The 21,691-nt window shown below is 37.5% G+C and overlaps 1 protein-coding gene across 1 annotated transcript in view; it reads right to left on the reverse strand.

Annotated features, from left to right (window-relative positions):
- LOC134665418 (TNF receptor-associated factor 4) overlaps positions 1–17,364 on the reverse strand; it is a 107,519-nt gene extending 90,155 nt beyond the window's left edge. Inside the window, exons 1-2 of the mRNA XM_063522378.1 lie at positions 17,042–17,364; positions 2,895–2,946 (exon numbers count right to left, since the gene is read on the reverse strand). Coding sequence (XP_063378448.1) covers positions 2,895–2,946; positions 17,042–17,076 — 87 coding nt within the window. The 5' untranslated portion in view covers positions 17,077–17,364. The remainder of the gene's footprint in view (positions 1–2,894; positions 2,947–17,041) is intronic.
- Between the last annotated feature and the right edge of the window lie 4,327 nt (positions 17,365–21,691).

Consider the following 21,691-nt stretch of genomic DNA (forward strand, 5'->3'; position numbering starts at 1 on the left):
AAAACTATTGCCCCACTGCCTATGACCGTTACGCCATCTTTCGAACAGTATTGACATGAATCGACGTTATGTTGAGTCTTGCAATATAGATGGCGCTATAATACAAATCGTCGGCCTAAGTCGCAAACCTCGTAACTCCTCCGGAGGAGTTACAGGGTTTGCGACTATACGTATTGTTGTCCAAGGTAGCAATTACTAATTTCCTTGAAATGGAGTTACGAGGTTTGCGATTTAGGCCGACGAAATATTTTTATTTTCCAAAGTAGGTACGTATATAATGTTATTTTCCAAAACTTCAACTAAAACAATTTGAGAACTGAAACTGATAAAGTATAAAGATCGTAAAATTCGTAAAATTTTACGTCAAACATTGAAAAAATGTTTGACCATCTCGAGTCCAAAAAAGTACTTACACTAATAAATAATATATTTTATACATTTATATGTATACATGATGAACTTAAACTTTAACGTTACGTTGGAAGAAGCTGGCTGGAAGAAGGTCATCATGATGTTTTATCTTCAATAACAGCGCCAAAAAATTAGAAGATATCGACCGAATAACAACCTTGTACGTAAAACGCTACTTACGAAAAGAGAGACCTAATCTCTCCTACGTGACTCGACGAGACGTTCAACACGGCTGGACAACTTTATTTTCACACGTGAATACCCTACTATCCAGGAGCAAGTTCAGCCTAGCCAGCTATTAATATTAGGGCGCACGAAAAACAACATCCATAATGCACAACAACTCGCTGTAATTACCAGACATCGTACATTTTCCAGTACCTATTTTTGGTGCAGCGGAATGGTGTTAACGGAATTGGTAGAAATAATTTCAACCCCAATGATTAATTAGCGTTAATTACGTTAACATTAACCTTAATTTACCATTTCAGTTGAAAGTATCTATACCAATTCCGTTAACACAACTCTGCTGCACCAAAAATGCTGGAAAATATACGATCATTGGTAATTACACCTGGAGGGGCCCACTGATTAACAGTCCACCGAACGGTATCGGCCTGTCAGTTGTTCGGAACTGTCGAAATTTTGTTCTAACTGACAGGCCGATACCGTTCGGCGGACTGTTGATCAGTGGGCCCCTCTAACATCAACGGGCCGGTTGCAGTAAGGCAAATAATCAATGATTGTATCAAGCATTGCACTAACCTCGACAATATTATTAGCTGACCATCACAAGACCCTATGTCTTTACAATAGGTTTTACAATGAATCAGCCAACTGCGCCAATGATAAACGTAGTCGTAAAAGCCGATGACACCGCCTCCATCATCCGAGAGCGGCAGCTCGGAAACGTTGCATTATTCAGGGGATTCAGATTTGGATTCCGCCGGTTCGCACGCCAGCCGGCAAAAAGCGCGCGTGTCTAGTGTACCCCTATTTGGTGATGGAATACCGTTCGTTACTCGTAATTTGTATGTTACTGTCAGTAAAAAAGCCTATCCCAAAAGCCCATATTCCTATACATAAGCCTATTCGCAAATCAAAAATGATGATCGAGGTGAAACGAGGTTAAAACGATACACCAACCTGCATATTGTTAAGCTATTTACGTCACAATTTCTTTTTTAATTAATTCTTTCACTCTTGCTACGATCATGCAAGTGCGAATGAAAAGTTTTACGACCGATACGAAATTTGTGAAAAAAAAAATACCCCGTGTCCTCCCAGCTTTTGAGGTTGTCTGTCTTGTTCTAAACAGTTATATCAATAAATGTCTGGTTCCGATTCTGACAATCTATGAAAGACTAAACTTCATGTTTATTTCATTTGCTACATACTTTAACTTCACACTCGACTCCAACAGTAACAATCATTAAACAGTGTTTACGTAATTTAAACAACGCCAACTGTATGTTTACGACCAGTAAAAGCGATTGTACTGAGAGTGGCGGTTTTGGGGGCTAAATATCACATCTCTCCATGTTGGTAGCACCAAAGAGTTCTTAGTTATTTTGGGCATAGGTATAGCCCGCAGAGAACCTGAGAACTTAGAGTAACTGGTTGGTGTTGGCGGTTGTCGGAAATGTAGATGGAAAACGACCTAACCGATCTCCCAGCCGGTGGACAGAACAGGTTGCTACACTGACTGGCCTACCAGTAACGACCACCATGAAGAAAGCTGAGGACAGGACAGAATAGAGACAACTGGTGACATAGGTCACCAAAGCGCTAAAGGACGGACACGACCTTCAGCAATGGAGAAAACGACGAATTGATTTCACAACTCTCGTTTCGCCGGACGCAACATATAACTTTCTCTGTCCTTCTAATCACAAACTGTTTTGAAAAAGGAGATATGTAATTACCCTTTTACGAGCAATAAAGCAAGTGGTACAGAAGCGGTGGTTTAGGGCGGTTATTGTAGTTGTGTTGCGCGCCATCTCGCGGCAGCTGGCGGCACCGCAAGGGCAACGGGCGACCACCCGCGCGGGCGCAATTTCGTCTACTTAATTGAATTTATCAGTTATGACATCTATCACTGTCGGTAGGTACGTAAGTTACTGTTTTTGTTAAGGGCATCGTTTTGTTTTAGTATTTCTTTGACGTCGGATTTTAATAAAATTTGTTGGTTAGATAGGTTCACCGTAAGTCCTAAGAATTTTCCTTTAAGTTACGAAAACGTATGATGTTTTCGTAACTCAACGGAAATATTACATACCTACATTTTTGCTGTCCCAAATTGGTATTTCGTGTTTAATTCGCCCAAAATGAGATCCTCTTCAAAATTTTATCAAAATCTGTAGAAATAAAATCGACAACAACAAAAAAGTTCTGAAACTTAATTTAAGTTGTATTGTATGACATTCAAAATATATGGCGAGTACTAGTTGTATGTAATTCAATAATTGTATAAAGTGACTTACCTTGGCGTAGTCGACGGGGGAGGCGTTCACGGGGCACGTGAACAGGCCCTCGCTGTAACAAACAAATATTACACCGATTAATCATTGCCCTGCAGCTAGGTAGGTACTTATATATTTCCCATCGAAAATGAAACTAATCATGTTACTCAGGGTCTTTGTGGGGTCCTATGACTTGTCTATTGATGCGCAATAAGTTTTGTTCATTTTCATGTTGAACAAGTTTTCAATATCATTTCAGTTACAATATCACTGGATCGAAAAAAATTACATTAATTATTTTCTCCGAAGCAATTATTTTTTAATGGTAAAGTCATTTCATTTCTTTTATGCAAATAATCATAGGTATATAACTTCTCTATAATTATTTTAATTGTATTTCCACATTCTCTACTATAGTAAGTAGATAGTTGTGCATTACATCCTCTAGCGAAGTGAGTAAGTATCGATGGACGTGGAAAATTAAATAGCAATAATGATTGGATCTCGGTGATCGTCGTTATCGGACGCGCAGCCGCTTGACGCACCTGACGGCATATTAATCGACGCTAGGTGGTACTGCCGCTGACATAATCAAATATTATTGGGCTCTAGCCATTTCTATAAAAACGAATCACGGTTCAATTTAAATTCATATAGTTATCCAACGAATCCTGCTCTTCTGAATCCAACAATAGTTTACTAACCGACTTTTTTTTTCTTCAATTAAACGTGTTTTCTAACACCTTTACGCCAGTTAAAGGGTTCATTATAAAGCTGCTAGAAAATAAACAATGACGCCGTTCACCCTGACTTAGGCACGGTTTAGGCTATGTAGTTATGTTAGCTTCTGTGTGACAAACAGACACATTTGAAGCGATGTCACCGCGGAGATACACCCTTTGCTCACTAAGAACGTACCTAAACAATACATCATAAAATATTGCGTAGGCACCGGTAACTTGACGGCGGCTGCTCGCGAGTACATTTTACAAGGTAAGTACCTAGCTACTGTGTTGCGTAAAGTTTTAAGGTTTTGTACTTTAATCTCTCTTTAACTTCCATCATCATATTGGCCGAGCGAGCGCAAGGCGCGAGCGAAGCGTTTACATTTCAGCTGGGGCACAACTGCTTTTGTGTTAGGTACTTACTATTCAGCAGCTGTACGGCGGTTATCTTTTCTATATTCTCGTGAAATTGTGTGAGCAGTTTCTACCTCTATGATTGTAGATGTATGTAGATTTTTTTGCCAATTAATTGTTGGAGAGTTTTCAAAATAACGGAGCCACACATTTAAATACTTAGTTTTAAATTATACACGACTACGAGCTACTCTTATTAAACTTGGGCGCTTCAGTAGCCGACGGTACCATTAATGAGTAGTAGATAACAATTACATCGGACGCAACACGCAGACAGACGGACGGGTTCCGGCATCTGCGCGTGCGCCGCTAGACTGTGGAGGCGAATACCCGTCGAGGAATGGACTTTAAATATGCGTTCGTATGATGAATGACGTTACATACATCATCATCATCTTCCTGCCTTTTCCACCGGCCTTTTGCAATGGGTCATGGAAACCTGAGGTCTGCGTGGGAACGAATAACAAGAATAAGTGTAGGCTACACTCATGCGAAAGCGACTGTCATCTGACCTTCCATCCAAAGGTATTCTATACTAGGCTTTATTGAATTGAAAACAAATAGTAGGCTATCAAAATTGCTGCCTACTTAGTTTGTTAAACTCTATGTGTGGAAACTTGTAACTCGATTACCTACTAATGTATATCGTGCAAAAAACGAATAATGTAAATAATAAAGTTATTACTTCAGAATAATTGAATTGTTCTGTCTTAGTAGTAATAAATAATAGTTACTTTAATTGCAGAAATTCATATTAATATTGATTTAATTAAAAATGTTGCCGCTATCTAACAAACGTGTGGATATGCGCGCTATGCTAATAGAAGATGGACGGCATTTGTGAAAGACGCACGAACAAAATGTTTGCTATTCCTCTTTTTATCCGCCCGCCGCTGAAAGGAGGTTAATGTATGTGAATATCTTGAATGCTTTGGACTTAAATTGGCACATAAATATATCCATCATGAAGAGATTTGGCAAGACTAATACCAGGATGTCCAGATCAACTGAGGGACAAAACTGCTACTCTATTGTAGAAAACTCCACTGACAGAAAGCCTATGGCAACGTTCCACACAATACGTTCGCAATTTGGATCAATTTTCTCAGTCATAAGGGAATAGGAAACCGCGGGCTAATACCAATTGTTTCTAATAGCGTAGCCTCTCTGGGTTGGAACTTTAGACGGCAGTAACTTTAATAAAAACCATTTATGTTATGAAAAAGCGAATCCCGAACTCCTTCAGGAAGCAACTGGAAAAACATTACTTAGATGACAATGATACGATAGGCCAAATGAACCGTATAGAAAACTATAAGTAATCTTCTTTGGACTCGATAATTGAAAAACCACAATCTTCTCCATTAGAGTCGATAAAAATGGAAAACTCTGTCACCAAATCTATCATTAAACCTCAATAAATCAGCGTTCACGATCCACTGCGTCGATTATACTGGTTATTAAACAAAACTGTTCCGGTAACGTTCGAGATGCGCAAAAACGCCCCCCAACCGTCCACACACGCATCCACTGTTAATATCAATGGTACTCTCTTTACCTAACCAGTATTGCAATATGAACTCTCGCTGTACATCGCTGTACTGGTCTTAAGATCAATGAATATTGGTTTTATTAATAAGGCTTAAGCACTGGGAAGAGCACTATATTTTCTTCGCATTGTCGACTAATTACGAATGATTGAGAAAAAATCTCCTTGCTTTATACCCACATTGTATTTATGAATTTGGTACGCGCCAATCGAGTCTAAGCTTTAAGGTAAAAGTTTAGAGTATGTTTTAGAGTGTGGGTGAGATGTTAGACTGGGTATAGACTAGCGTAAGGACAGGAATAACCAATAGGAGATTATGTTGTTGGTAATTACCCATGATAATGCGCGTGCGCTGGTTTCTAATCAAACGACAATGACTAATTGCCTATAGCCGCATAATTTAGTAGCAGTTTTTATAATCGAGCAATTAATCATATTAGTGCGTTGATTATTTAATTATCTTCGTCGCCGTGTGGAACTAAAAGTATATAAATTAATAATTCATTATTTCTATTGATTTTGATAAAAAATAAGCAGTATTATTCGTTTCCTAAATAATTAAATACCGTTCGTTTTTTTTTCAAGTTTAAACTTCTGCAAATAAGGATATTTTTCAACAGTTTCAACAGGCATTGTAAGGCAACAGGCATATTGTATACGTGTTGTATATCTTTAAGCGAGCTATTCTTGTTTATTTAACTATTTATAAATACATATGTATACAGTATGTGTCTGACCATGGGGCTTTAATTCCAGGGCTAGATTCTACTCGCTAAACTGAGCTACTTTTACTATGGGACCAACCCTAAAATCGGGGAGAATTTTTTGGCTTTTCCATAGAAAACGTCGACATCTGATCAGCCAAAATGTATGAAAAAGTAAAAAAAAATATTTGGGATTTCGGGGTTGGTGCCATAATAAAAGTAGCTCAGTTTAGCGAGTAGAATCGAGCCCTGGATTTAAAGCCCGATGGTCAGTAACACCCTGTATATATTTCGGGAATCTCGGAAATGGCTCTATTAACGATTTCGATGACATTTACTAAATGGGGGTTTTCGGGGGCGATAAATCAATCTAGCTAGATCTTATCTCTGGGGAAACACGCATTTTAGATTTTTTTTATGTTTTCCGAGCAAAGCTCAGTCTCCCAGATATTGTTGTATTACCACAAATATATATTTCTCTGAGTTATGGTTATGGAAATTTTTTACCTATATTTATCCAAGTATTTAAGTATATCGTCATCTACCTGGCATCGATAGTACAAACTTTAATTAGTTTTTGTCTAGTATAAACTAAATAATACTTGAAATTTTCACACTGGCACCGCAACCGTATAGCGTCAGTATGATAACTGCCTTCGCAAAATTACGCCATAGGTTAGAAGGCTTGTAGTGCTTAAAGTTTACGATTCCCTTTGCATTGTAATGGCCAAACTCTAAAGATAGCCGGAGCCAGCTATTTGTGCCAATGAGATACGACGCGGGGGTCAAGCGTTGCAATCGCTGCACAACACGAATCACTATTGATGGACCGTATGTCAATGCAATACGGTATATGAATTGTGAGTTAAATGTGTTCACGATGGTATAGCCAGCATCAAAAGTATCGGATCAGACGAACGCCTAAAATTTGAGGTTAGATGGGTAAGAGAAACACTTGCTGTAAAGAATCCTCATACTGTTTCTCTTGTTCGAGCAAAATATACTATTATTTCTCTTACCCCACTTGAGCTTACCATTTACCTACCTTACCCAATAACTTAACAAAAAATTTGTACGTAGAATAATTAGACTGCGACAGATTCTTTTGTTCGATTTTTCTTCAGATTCGCGAACTGTAGCAATATATCTCTATTTGGTAGAGTATAAAAGGATGACTTAGAGAGTATATATATATGTACGACGACTGTAGTAGCATATTGTCCTTTAGAAATAAACTAAAAGTGTTTTTATTAGACAATTACACAAAAACAGATTAACGTGGTGTTAACCTGTTTTTCGTTCTTAAGTTACTTCATTTAATAATCGACGTAATGTTCTGGATAACAAGATTCGGATTAAATAAGTCTGTATGAACCTATAAAGCTTACTTTACCTATAATGCTATAAAGTGCAACATAGGTACCTGATACCAGTTCCTATTGGTTAAATTTCTTTAGAATAAACATATTCTTATATAATATAGCATAGTACTAGATATAAGATTGTATTTAAGTATGTTACCTGTTAACAAATATTCCATCGGCGTCACAGTTATCTGACTTATCTGACCAGTTCTGAACTTTGTTGCAATGAGATAAAGCCTAACGACTGCTCGGGTAAGTGTACTGCCGATGGTACCTACTTATACCTTACACAGTAGATTAAGGAAGATTGTTGAGTGCTACCGTTCGCCAACAAACTGTCATGCAGTTTGGCGAAAAAATATGTGTAATGGATTACTGTGTATTTTTTATTGAGTAAAAAAAAAAATGTATGTATTACTTTTGGCGCATTGTTTTATGCGTAACTATTGATGCTGACTGTACTGACAGCAAAAGTCTTCACTGACCATGTATAATAGTTCTATATATGACTTGTGAGTAAAATGTGGTATGCTAATGCCTAAGCTGGTAATGTTAAACAACTTACACACAAATATTGTGGGCAAAATCTTTGCGTAAGAGATCCTGGTCATTTGTACTTCTATTCCTCAATTTGTCGGTTTTGTCGGGGTTTTGTCCCCAGTACTAACAGCACAACCAACTAACTCAGTGACCCAAAGAGGATCCTCATTCCTCGGCTCTATAAAAAATAATTTTTAGGTTTCATAAAAAAATAAGCTGCTTTGACTGGTTAGCAAACTAGTCGAAATAAATCAAGCAAGGTGTTAGTTTTTGTCGAAAAACAAGCTTCTCGGCGCCGGTAGTTGTAGCCCAGTGAACAGCATGTCGCATGCATATGCATGGGCTGCAGGTATGCGGTCAAGTTACGTGGACGCTAACCTCGTAGGCTCGTACACAATGGGTTCAGTTGTCATCAGATTTGTTTTGGCTGCTCTTAATATGTATGTAGTTGATGCGTTGACAGTCTGGAGACATAACAGGTACCTATGTCGCCAATGTACAGGTACATTGGCGACATAGGTACCTGTTACCACTCGCGTCGAATGATGGTTAATTTTTATATAGTGTAGCTCAGTCACGTAAATTGTTAGAGAAGACATTTTTTGGGAGATGAGCTCATACATTTATTGAAATATGTAACATTTAAGTAATAAAGACAGTTAAAGGCTATTGCCTCAATTATTTTTTTCAAATTAAGCCCTTTAAGGAACTGTCATAGGGACCATCATCCGACTCAAGAGGTGTACCTTAGTAAGGTGTCAATTTTCAACCTATACACAACCCAAAAGGATGTAAGGTAAATGGCCTAAAGGCAAAAAGGTGATTAGCCAAAACTTATTTAATGAATCAAAGTAGAACGCCTATTTAATTTAATTATGTAAAGTGCAGAGTTGACGCTTTCTCTACTCATGGCATGGGCATGAAATCAAACAGGGAGTAACGCGATATCAATACAAATAGACCATCATGCGTACGCGCACGGCACAGCGCACGCACTGCCAGTGGTTCTACAACTATACATAGTACACTCCCTTGTGGGAAAACAGTTCAGTCAGATACGGTAACCATCATCAACTTTTTGTAAGTAGGTATGTGTTTGGGTCCCCAAAACTGCCGGGAGACATTGGTGCAGGTAGAGCAGGTGAACATGATGTCTTACATGTCCCGCGTAGTTACGTCATCAAAATGGCTGCCACCGCGGTACGAAAAGTCAATATTGATAAAAATGATAAAGATAAAAGACATATATTCGTGACAGTCACAAACATGTACGAAGTACGAAAATGTACAGACAACAAAAGCAGAAGAACAGAACATTAAATGCGCATTACGAAATGGACCCAACTAACATAATATTGCACCCAATCTAAGCATTGCACATGTGGGGTAACAAATAATAGCCACATAATCAAATGTGGTTAATCTGAACATCATTTTCCAAAATGCTATTTAGATAACTTTCAGAGCAGTCCTATAAGTGTAACATCTGCTTGCGTAGCTAGTATGCGGCGTAGTTGGTTCCCAGCCGGCTCGGTTACTGCGACCGGCTCACCACACCGACTGCCAACAGCTTAACAACAACTTCTTGTACGAAAGTGTTATAGCGGAAAATTTCCAATTGAATATTTTCGGAAACTTCTGAATTTTAGTTCATTAAATTCTTTTGAAATTGTCCTGATACTATAAGAAAAGCACCTAGAGTCCTAGACCGTCTTTACAAGAACAAGGGATCAATCAGACCTAGGTTTTGTATCCCTTTTCATTCAATATACCTACTGAGATTACCTACTGAGAAATTCAGGAGAGACGACGTGGATCTAACGCACAACCGGCGGAAAGAAAAATTCAATATTCTGTGTTGCAAGAAAACTTATTGTTTACTTAATTATAATTGAAGTGTAATTGTATAATTATTATACAATACATTTTCTTGCAACACAGAAATTCATCCGTATATCCATCAACGTATGTAATTATTTTTCAGCAAAGCTTCCTAGCCAAACGTAGAATTAAAGATAAATGCAGCCGTTCCCGGAACCCACTTCCAGGCCACATCAACAGCACACGATTACACAGCAACAGCACACACACACACGGACGGAAAGGAAATACCTACAGTAATAAGCACGTAACACGTAACTCACCGTAATTAATGGATGGGTCGGTTATCACGCCAGACATATTTGCGTGATTTTTGACAAGTTAGCTAATGTTTATATTGGTTAGGTAAGGTTTGATAACTTCCATTTCACGATTTTTTTATATCGGAATCACCTGGTGGTAAGCAATTATCGTTGCCCATAGATACTTACCTGTCACACCTGCAACATCAGTGGGGTTGCAAGTGCGTTAACGGCATTTAAGATAGAAGTACGCTCTGGTGGTCTCAAACCGGAAATACCGCAGACAACAATTCATTCCAAAAAAATTGTTTTGGTATATTTTCTTACTTACAAAATGCCATTTAAAATTAAAACAACAATAATTTAAATAAAACAAAACGTATTATCTTCAAAGTATTTCTCCTTTAGCTTTGATACAGATATACAGCTGTAGTGCATAATTACTTTCCATCATATTTTCACGGAAAATTACGGGCGTGTCTTGCTATTTCAGTCAGTCTCGGTACAAAAAGTACTGACATGGACTGAACTAGCAGGACAAATACGAACGTTTCCGAGAAAATGCGATGGAAAACAATTTATACACTACATCTGTACATACCTAAGCGCAAGCGTATGTTTAAATTACCAACAATATGCCGCAGTAAAAAAATTGACAACTTGTTTTGGGCCACCCAAGCAAATAAAACAAAAAACTAATTGCAAATCCATTAGGTACAGTGGAATGGAAACTCTTAGTATTAAACATAATAATTAAAACACAACTGATGCTATACACAGGTGTAAATTTTGAATCCTAATATTTTACTGTATTAAATCATTCCATTTAATTACACTGCATAAATTGACAACTATTTCTACTTTTTTGTAAGACAGGCAGTTAAATTACGTACTACTAACCTACATAGTATAACAGCAAGTAACCAATAACTAAATAACTTAATACATTATTTATGCTTGATTTAATTTTACTGGGTTAGTTGTTACACTTGTAGCAATAACTAATCACTGGCGCCCAGAGAAGTGTGGCCGGTTTTACTGCGATTAATCGATTCAATCGATTAAAATTCGTCACGTCGCTAGTAAGTATACGTTATACTAGAAATGCTTATTAAAATGGCAAAACCACAAGCACTTACGTTCCATACTGATTGTTAACTATACCTAATTAAATTTCATTTTTAGGGTTCCGTCCCCGAAGGGTGACAAACAGAGCCATCTGTTGTAACTAGTCATAGACCGAATTTAGAATATTTCTTAGTTTCTATTGTGTCTAACTGTAACAACTAATACCTAAATAAAATTAAATAAATCAAAAGGTAAGTCTGACTCCCAAATAAAAAACGTATTGTTCTTGTATTTTTGTAAAGTTTTATAAAGTAGGTACAATGTTCAAACTAGGTGTGATAATAAAGAAAGATAATATACAAGTGTGAGTCTGTCAATAAAGGGAAAAGTTTGTAAGAAAATGTGTGAAGTCAATATGCGGTAGACGGGCATTTATACAATTTTTGGTTGGGATCATTGCCATAGGGCAAGACCTTTCGTATTTGATAACGTAGGTATATACTTCGCCCAGCCAGGCACAGTCAGATAATAAGATATTTGCTCATTCAGCTCTACCAACCTTCTGCACATAAGTGGAGTAGGTCTGTGGTAGACGAACGAACGCAAAAGTTAAAAGCGGCAAAAGAGCTTATAGACTATCTTACCTGATAGACGGTCTTCCTCACATTGACTTAATAAGTTTAGGGTTCGTGACCAGGCGCGCACTTGCCGGCTTCTAATCTAACTTACACAAGTCGTTATATCAACTATAAAGTCATCACTCGCAATCAGATATTGATCTAATGTTAGCGGATGATTAATTTCACATTTCCACGCGATGTAAGCGGCATTCTGGTTGTAATATCTGTTAATGATTTGATATTAGAAATGATACGATCGCTCGCACTGATTGATGCGCGAGATGTACTGCAAGTCGCATCATAACAATATCAAAACGAGTCTTACGAATCGGCCGCCAAAAAGCGCCTTCCATACTGTCGAAGTTACGCTCCCATTTTAAAACAATACATATGTAATACATTAATTATTTAGAGACTTGGCGTGAACATTCACGTGGATAACATATTATCTATCTCAGGTACTTACTAATTTGCGTTGCTAATAATTGTTATACCTACATAGGAAACAGATCGAATAAAACTTTTGTATGTGAAAGTTCTAAAACTCGCTCTATTTCTTTGTACTTCTTGTAATTTCTAGCAATTAAAACTTAGTAGCATCAGACATAAGTATGTATGTTACTTGAATGTCCATGTCAAATTTTCACGTTTTTTCAGAATGTCGCTGTAAAATGAGAGCGTGACTTCGATTGTATGGCGGCGGCGGCGGCGGCGACGGCGGCTACAGGTTCGTGTGAATTGACAAATTGTACAGTGCGAACATCGCTCATACAGACGACAGTCGCCACTCTCTCCACTCATACAGAGCGGCAGATTATGTAAATATTGCGGTAATTACGGACACGTACCTACCTACATCACGGTGACATTTGTGCACTTGATATCATTTATATAAAGATCAAGGCACGAACGCAATGCTACCGGCGCTACCTGGTTTAACGGACTGTAAACTAGGAAGTTTTGAATGATAAAGTTCCTATTACCATTTATTTCATATCTCTTATTAGCTTAGCTATGTGCATCAGCACAACACCTGGTATACCTTACAATAGTTACAATAATACTTATAAAGTCATATAGATGATCACAAAGCTGAACCGTTGAAATTTATAATATGAATAATCTTCAGATGTCGTATACAGGTATGTAGCTATGTAGTAAGAAAGGATGTTTACTTTAAAAGAGTTTTAGGCAGCCGACGTCGTGTGTGAAGGCTAGCTGATTGTAGTCTTTTACATTGAATTTACATGGTTTATTAGCCTTATGAAGTAACATTTTGATGCTATTGTAACAATGTTTTTTTTATACCTACGAAATATAGTCCACATATAGTGGAACCGCCATCTGCCATTGAATAACGCATAAGTTGGGTTCGATTTGAACTTTACAGATGAGATGTAAATTTATGCCGAGCTCCGACGGACATTAATCTCACTTTGTCAAGTCTGTCCGCAGTGTCCGTCCGTCCGTCTGTCCCAAAAAGCCAGTAAACTAGAGTCGACATGACTGCTTAGTTTATGACTATGTAGGTAGCTTTTATTTTAGTGTAGGTACAATAAATTAAAAGAATTGGACATTATGAAATCTCATTGCTTGTCTGTATTTTTGGGGTTCCGTACCTCAAAAGGAATAAGTTTTTGGCAAAAATTTCATTTTTGGTACATGCTTTTATCGCTGACTGTACTTTTCTTACGACAGACAACTAATACTCATCGAGACAATTCTAAAAACCCCTAACACAATTAGGTTGCGTTGTTTCATCACACAGTTCCTATGGCCACCTCCTGTCTCCATCATCAGATCAGCTCGATGGTACCAGAATATTGCATTGTCATCCGATTTATACATGCATGCAAAATTTCAGCTCAACCGGAAACCGGGAAGTGGATCAAATTTAACTTGTAAGATTTGATTACAGACAGACAGACAGACAACGGTCAGGTGAAACTAAATAAAAGCCTGTAAAAAATATTATTGAATTTAAAAAGGTTTTTGGCAAAAATTTCATTTTTCGTATAAGCTTTTATCGCCGACTGTACTTTTTTTTCCATAGGCAACTAATACTCTCTTCTTCTTTGCCTGTCCCTCTTCCCAGTTTATCTGGGGTCGGGTCTCCTTGTATGTCTGCGCCAGAGTGCTCTATTCTGGCTTGTCTGCGTACTAAGGTTCTCTTTCTGGATCTCTCTCTGCATGTCTGACCACCAGGTGTTGGGTGGTCTTCCCCTTCCTCGGGATTGGTTTGGTATATTTAGGGCCTTTTTAACAGAATGGTCATCATCACGTCTAAGGATATGGCCATACCAGCGCAATCGACTTTCCTTTACTTTTTCAACTATTGGTGCTACCTTAAACGATCCCCTAATAAGTTCATTTCTGACCCTGTCCAATCGAGTCACTCCTCCCGCCCATCTGAGCATTTTCATCTCGCTTGTGTGGAGTTTTTGTTCGTGTACTTTCTTATAGGTCCAGCACTCTGCACCGTATGTCATGGCTGGTCTAACAACCGTTTTGTACACTTTCCCTTTTACTCTGATGGGCATTTTGTGATCGCAGAGGACACTCGATAATGATCTCCATTTAAGCCATCCGGTGTTAATACGGTGATCTACGTCTTTATCAACTTTTGCATCAGAAGTAAGTACCGACCCTAGATATTTGAAACTGTTCACTTTGGGTAGTGCTTGATTGTCTATATAAATATTGCACCCAGTTACTTCAGTGCCTCCAAAGTTACATTCTAAATATTCAGTTTTACTCCGGCTTATACGTAGCCCGTGGCTTTCTATGCGTGTTACCCACTGACAGAGTATTTCCTGAAGGTCTGTTGCAGTTTTCGATAGCAAGACGATATCATCCGCGTAAAGCATACATTCCGGTGTTGACTTTTGTATATCTCTGGTGATGTAGTCCATGCACACGTTAAACAGTAGAGGACTCAAAGCTGATCCTTGATGGACCCCTACTTCTACGCAGAACGGATCGCTGAGGCCGGCAGGGCTTTTGACTTGCGTTTTGGTGTTATTATACATATCTTGGACTATAGTTATGTAGTTCTCTGGGATGTTTTGGGCTCTCATCGCCTGCCATACTAGCCTTCGGGGAACTCTATCGAAAGCCTTCTCCAAGTCGATGAAAAGGACATACAAGTTTTCTTTATTCAGACGGTGTTTTTCCATCACAATTCTGATTGTTTGGATAGCATCGATCGTTGATTTGCCAGGAGTAAAGCCATATTGGTTTTCGGTTATGGAGATGTGATTATTTAAACGAGAGGCAATTACTCTTTCGAAGAGTTTTAATGTGTGTGATGTGAGCTTTACTCCTCTATAGTTTCCACACTGTGCAATATCGCCTTTTTGTTTAAAAATAGGACATAGTGTACTATTACGCCAGTCTTCAGGGATCTTGCCATCTTTAACAATACAGTTGAAAAGTTTAGTCAGCCAGGGTAGTGCCGTTTGGTCCAGCTTCTTCCAGATGTCAGCTGGTAACTGGTCAGGCCCAGTAGCCTTGTGATACTTCATTTTTGTTAATGCCTTCTTTACTTCTTCAACTGATATACAGTGTATGGGTCCCTGGGTGGCAGGCGCATATGGCATAAGCGCACTGGGGAAAGGCAACTAATACTCATCGAGACAATTCTAAGAACCCCAAACACAATTAGGTTTCGTAGTTTTATCACAGAGTTCCTATAGCCACCTCCGGTCTCCATCATCAGATCGGCTCGATGACACCATAATATTGCATTGTCCCCCGACTTACATATGTATGCAAAATTTCAGCTCAATCGGAAACCGGGAAGTGGATCAAATTTAACTTGCAAGATTTGATTACAAACAGACAGACAGACAACGGTCAGGTGAAACTAAATAAAAGCTTGTAAAAAACGGAACCCTTATAGGATCACTCGTGCGTCTGTCTGTACGTCTGTCACAGCCTATTTTATCGAAAAGTACTGGACCAATTTTATTAAGTTGACATTTGGTACACATATAAGTAAATTTGTGACCCAAAGATGGACATATAACGTAAACAAATGAATTTTAAACATGGGGGCCACTTTTGGGGGGTAAATGAGAAAGTAAATAAAATAAAGTTTTTCAAACTTAGCTATAACATAGGTTAGAAGTTAAGAAAATAGCCAAAACTACTAGCCCTTTTATCTATGAAACTACTGGGTCTAAAATTTTGAAAAAAAATACACAAAATAGTTCTTTACCTACCTATAGATGACAGGAAAACCATAAATGTGCAGTCGCGTGAGTCGGACTCGGACTTTAATGTACGTAACCCTTCAAACGCGAGTCCGACTCGCACTTGGCTGGTGTTTTAAATGTTAATACGCCCACCGGGGCATTTGGTCATCATCAATTCATTTTATTATTTAGGTACTGGTTGTGGCTGTGGCTTCGAATCTAATTTCAATATCTAGGTACCTATAAAAATTCAAAATATCTGTATGTAAGGTGAATGGGAGATAGCATGAATAGGAATTCGTTTTTCATATTGGATCCTTTTTTGACTGACAAAGATGCCTTGCCAGAATATATTATGGAGTAAAATTCGAACAAAATTAAGTCGCTAAATACATTTTGTGATTACACCCATTCATTTTATTAATTTAGAAAATACCCTTCATTTCATTTTTTTTTTTAATATTAAACGTTTATTTTTATTCTAGAAGATGAAGCAAGGAGGATTATTATGATTCTGATATATGCAAATAAATATTCGTAAACAAGAAGAATAGAGGACCCACTAAATCTAACCTTAACATACGAAAAGCACATTCAACACGTTTGATTCATTAAAACAATAAATATTTTACCTTATAAGACGTTAAAAAATATTGATACCAATATAAGAATGATAACAATAATTCTGAAAACAAACAACCTATACGCAAACATATTCATTCTAATGCAACATCTCAACTGGCACCTATTTACTTTAACCATAACCGGCATAGAAACAAGCACGCCCATACATCTCAAACCACCATACATAGGCAAGGCATGCATACTTAGTGCACGAGTCATTAACACAGCCCTGCCAACTCACCTGTTCACTTTAAACAGAAGTCCAACTGGAGTCATGGCCACTAATAAGAAAAACCACTTAAACTTTTTAAAATGTCTAAAAGCACTGGCCGCAAACAGAAAAAAAGTTCAGTGTATTTCGCGCGTTCTATTTTAAAAACTCGAATAGGAAGAGTTGAGGGTGTATTCTCAAAGCGTTAGAATCGAATCAAGTCGAGCTCTTTATGCAGAGCGTATGATCGATTGCGTTGCGTGCTAGCCGGGCGACGGTCGACACCATTCTGCTCGACACAAACAATGTGGCGGCTACTAATTAACCATACTTAGTTCTACCAGTTTCCAGGGGACAGGTGGGATCATATTCTATATTTAAAGTAACGGAATTCAGTCAAGTTTGATAGATGTCCTTCGACTGTGAAATGCTTGAAATCCTGTTTAAGTTGTGTTCTGTAAAAAATCGGCAGTGGGGACATTTTATGGTGTTATTTCGTTGTTACCAGTTTGCAATGGTATTTGGTCGAAAATGTCGAAATAGAGACTGAAAGAAATTAACGACATTCATGGGCAAATATTACGACTTCTGCGAAATATTACGGTAGAAAATTCAAGCTAAGCCCTTAACAAGTTTTTATATCAATTAAAATAGATAGATACATAACGTATCAACTGAAACTGCAGATACATACTACCTACTTGTTGATAGGTACCAAATATTATGGATGAAAGGTCTGTGTTTATATATAACAATCAATAAATTAACATAAACTGCAAATACTGCATTAAGTATCCAAATCGGCTTTAACATACGATTAGGTAGTTAACGCCAAATACTGATCAATGAAAACTAAAAACAATTACCCGAAGCTCTGTGTCTATACTATACATCAAGTTATGTAAAACGAGTTTAAACTATTAAGGAGACTTCCTGTGTGCTTGGCGGGAATCAGTCGTAATTGTGGCGACTCGTAGTAACTCAACCTGTTCTCTTCTAGTTTTTACACGAGTCGATACTGACTGCATGCAAGAGCTCACTCGGGTTGGATTTAGTATACTGTTGACGGACGTTCACTCCCGATCCTGACATTCGTACGTAATCCCGAAGCAACTTTACGGGGTTGCAGGACTGCACTTTCTGCTGAGACGAACGTCAGACATCAGAAAGGTATCAACGACATGTTCTTTCCCTGTCCCTTTTACCAGCAAGATGACAAAAAATGACCGGCGAAAGGATAACCCATGCCTTAATCCTGTGACAGTCTAGTGCGCAGATCTAATCGAATTTCCTGTCATCTTATCATCGTGTATGTGAAAGTGGATTCAACATACCACGTAGGTACAAGAGCCAGCGGAACCCACCAGTCGATCTGTTTTTTGAATCCTAAAGGCAATCGGCTTTCGTTCATAGTTTTATTACACGACCGCATCCGCGCCACCACAGGATGTTCCCTCACCAACTTAACTTTACAGCTCACACAGCCTTAGTAGTGCAGACTTAAGCGTTATTTTCGCTTGTTTTGGTGATAGGGTGAGGTTGTCATCACGTCTCCATATTTCCTCGATATAAAGTGTATCAGTGCAGGGAATTTGATTACGGATAATCGATGTAACGGACGCTAGTTATTTGCGTTTTATATGCGTGACACTTATTGCGACCACCCCTAAAGCACAAAGATTTGATACAACGTACATAAAAATACTATTTAGTGAAGTATCTTATATCTATCTACGTATAATACAAGCGATGATCATTGTAAAATGACCGCTCCGCAGCGCTTTTCGCTCTTTTGCTTTGGTGCAAAAAAACGAGCCATAGGCTTTTGTGCGAGTTAAATATAATGAAGTGTACTGTGTATAGCTATATCGCCCTACGGCAGCCTTAAGTCCGCTATTAATTATACAGTTAAGTAATTAAAATAAATATAATAATATACAAGATAGGTACGAGAATAGTTTCTATATGAGCGGAGATTCAAACCCCCGCGAACTGAAATTCCGAGATAAATTGGTTCAACATAAACATCTTATGTCTTACGATGCTATATGTCATATCGTAACACAAGAATGATATAAATAAGAGTAACTGAAGGGTTGTTCACACAATTAATCAAGAAATGTCGCTATTCCTATCCCGCGACGGAAATCCGTAAGGCGCATAAATCGGCCGCTAAGGTTATTATTGTTATTAAAGCGCAGTGTAATGGTATAATTGTTGCCATTACCGGGTAATGTCACGTTCTGTGACTGCAACCTGTTGACGTCGAATGGGCTTGGCAGGTTGCATATCACATATGTTGGACTATTACCGGGTTGATGATGAAAACTATTACTTGTACCAATATTTAACTTTATTCATTTGTTACAAACATAATAACAATTAATTTACAATAAATTATTCAAGACGTCTTCACTCTAACTTGTCCGTACTCGAACTGGCCACTTGTCACTGAGGTACCCACCTTTTATAATAATCCAACATGGCGGGAACCAGTGACAAGTATGAGTCAATTGATACTCTTTTATAAATTAATCATAACCAGAAGTAAGAATGATCAAAATATAAGCTATTAATAAATAATGATCCTTACAGCTCGGCCATCCTGTTCGAGGCGAGACCCTTCGCCAAACCTTAATATAAAATAGTTAAAATGATAAAAACAAAAGACAAATTTATGAAAATAATGAATTAAATTAAAATGTATACATTAAAACAAACCAAGATTCACTGATCCAATATTACTATGTAAATGATATTTATACACATAATATGCATATTAAATAATAATAAGTAACAAGAGAAAATAAAATTACAAACATGTAATACTCATGTGCACTCATGATTGCACGATATTTACTATTAATAGGATTATAATTATAATGTGTATTATCGTTAATTATTAGGCATTAATAAAATGATAATTAATGATAATTAGGAAATAGGTGGCCATTACCAAAACAATACATATTATTAATCGTTCAAATTATGGTTTTCGAAGAATTTTCACAAGTCTGTTATCAAGGTTGAAGAAACTATGTCATCATAGAAACGAATAAATTTAATTAGTTCGACCTGCAGAAACATAATAAAATATTAAACAACAGAAAATTCATTATGTAATAGTAAGATTACGCAATCTAGCATTATTAAATTTTCTTTACCACTTGTTAAATTTCAATAACTATGCTCAAGAAATATAATATACGTACACAACACCATTCACCTTCACACGTAAATATTCAAACCGCTATACACGGATCACTTCACCAACAGAAGATAGTTGCGTCACCGCGGGTTGCGCCGTCTGCCTAATCGACGCCACGTTCTCATTAACTGCAATGGTGCCACCGACCACGCAAGCTCTGCCCACTGCGATAGTGCCGTCGACACATCTGAAGCTGTCCACGATGCAGATGCCACCAACCACGCTGATGCTGCGTAACATGGGGCACCGGATCTCGCGCCGCTACTAGCCACAGCTTCGCTTGCCATGATGCCAGCATTCTAAGACTCTGCGATGTAGTCAACGATCGTATTTCTGCGTAGAAGCACCTTAGTTCTGCTAAGGAACAGGAATGTCATCACCCTGGCCATCTCACCTAGGCACTCCTGGGTCGGAAGTGATTCCACACCCCGACCCTCTTACCTGGGCACTCAAACCCTGGCCCTTTCACCTGGACGCTCCTGGGTCGTTCTGAAACTTTTAAGACTTTCTTTAGATATATGAAATTAACACTTCCTTTTTTTAAAATTATTATTGAATGCATAAGACTCGTGGTTTTATTTCATTGATTTATTTTATTATTATTCATCTTTATATTTTAATCGTTATATCGATTTAAGCATGTTATGATTTTATTTTTCACGTTTCAAATATTTTAGTACATAAACGACATAACTACCAAATATTGTACCTGATTTGTATTAATTATTATAATATTTGCAATTAAAATAGTCCATAGATCACTTTATCATGTATTGCGCAGTAAAGTTTAATAATGAAAATAAGACATAAGTGTCACATCTCTATAAAGAATGCATGGTTCTGATTTTATATCTTCGGGCCCAGCCCGTAGTTGACATGAATGCAATCATAATTATGCCGAGATATAAAAACATCTTGATAAAAATAATATAAGTGACAGATTATGTTTTTTTTTTTTGTTTGGGCTACTGATTATCTGATGATATAATATGTTGATTTCAATTAACACGTTTTAATTTCATAAACGTAATAAACACAAGTGCGCACGATTAAGTGAAGTTTCAGTATAAGGTTATATGATAATTTCCATTTAATTAAACTTTTGATATTACTTCGAACGTTACCTGTTGCCAACGATTGTTTTTATTTTTAAGATATTTATGACTGAACCCGTTTGAAGAGTTTAATTGATAAGAAATTAATCTTATTTTGGAGGTAGTTTTATTGTCCTTTAACCTGCTATTATCAACAGTAAAAGTTTTATATTTTATATGAATGCGACCGACTAATCCTCATTTGAACTATTTACACGCCTTAGGTCATAAATATAGCCATTAAAGATCCATCAAGTAGGTATAAGAACATAAACTAAGTAGTCGTTAGGTTTTGTAAATTTGAATGAACGAATGAATAATTTTATCATAGAAGTTCATAACTTCATTACGAGAACAAATTCCTCATCACATAAAATG

This window comes from Cydia fagiglandana, chromosome 6, assembly GCF_963556715.1.
Source record: "Cydia fagiglandana chromosome 6, ilCydFagi1.1, whole genome shotgun sequence".
Lineage (NCBI taxonomy): Eukaryota > Metazoa > Arthropoda > Insecta > Lepidoptera > Tortricidae > Cydia > Cydia fagiglandana.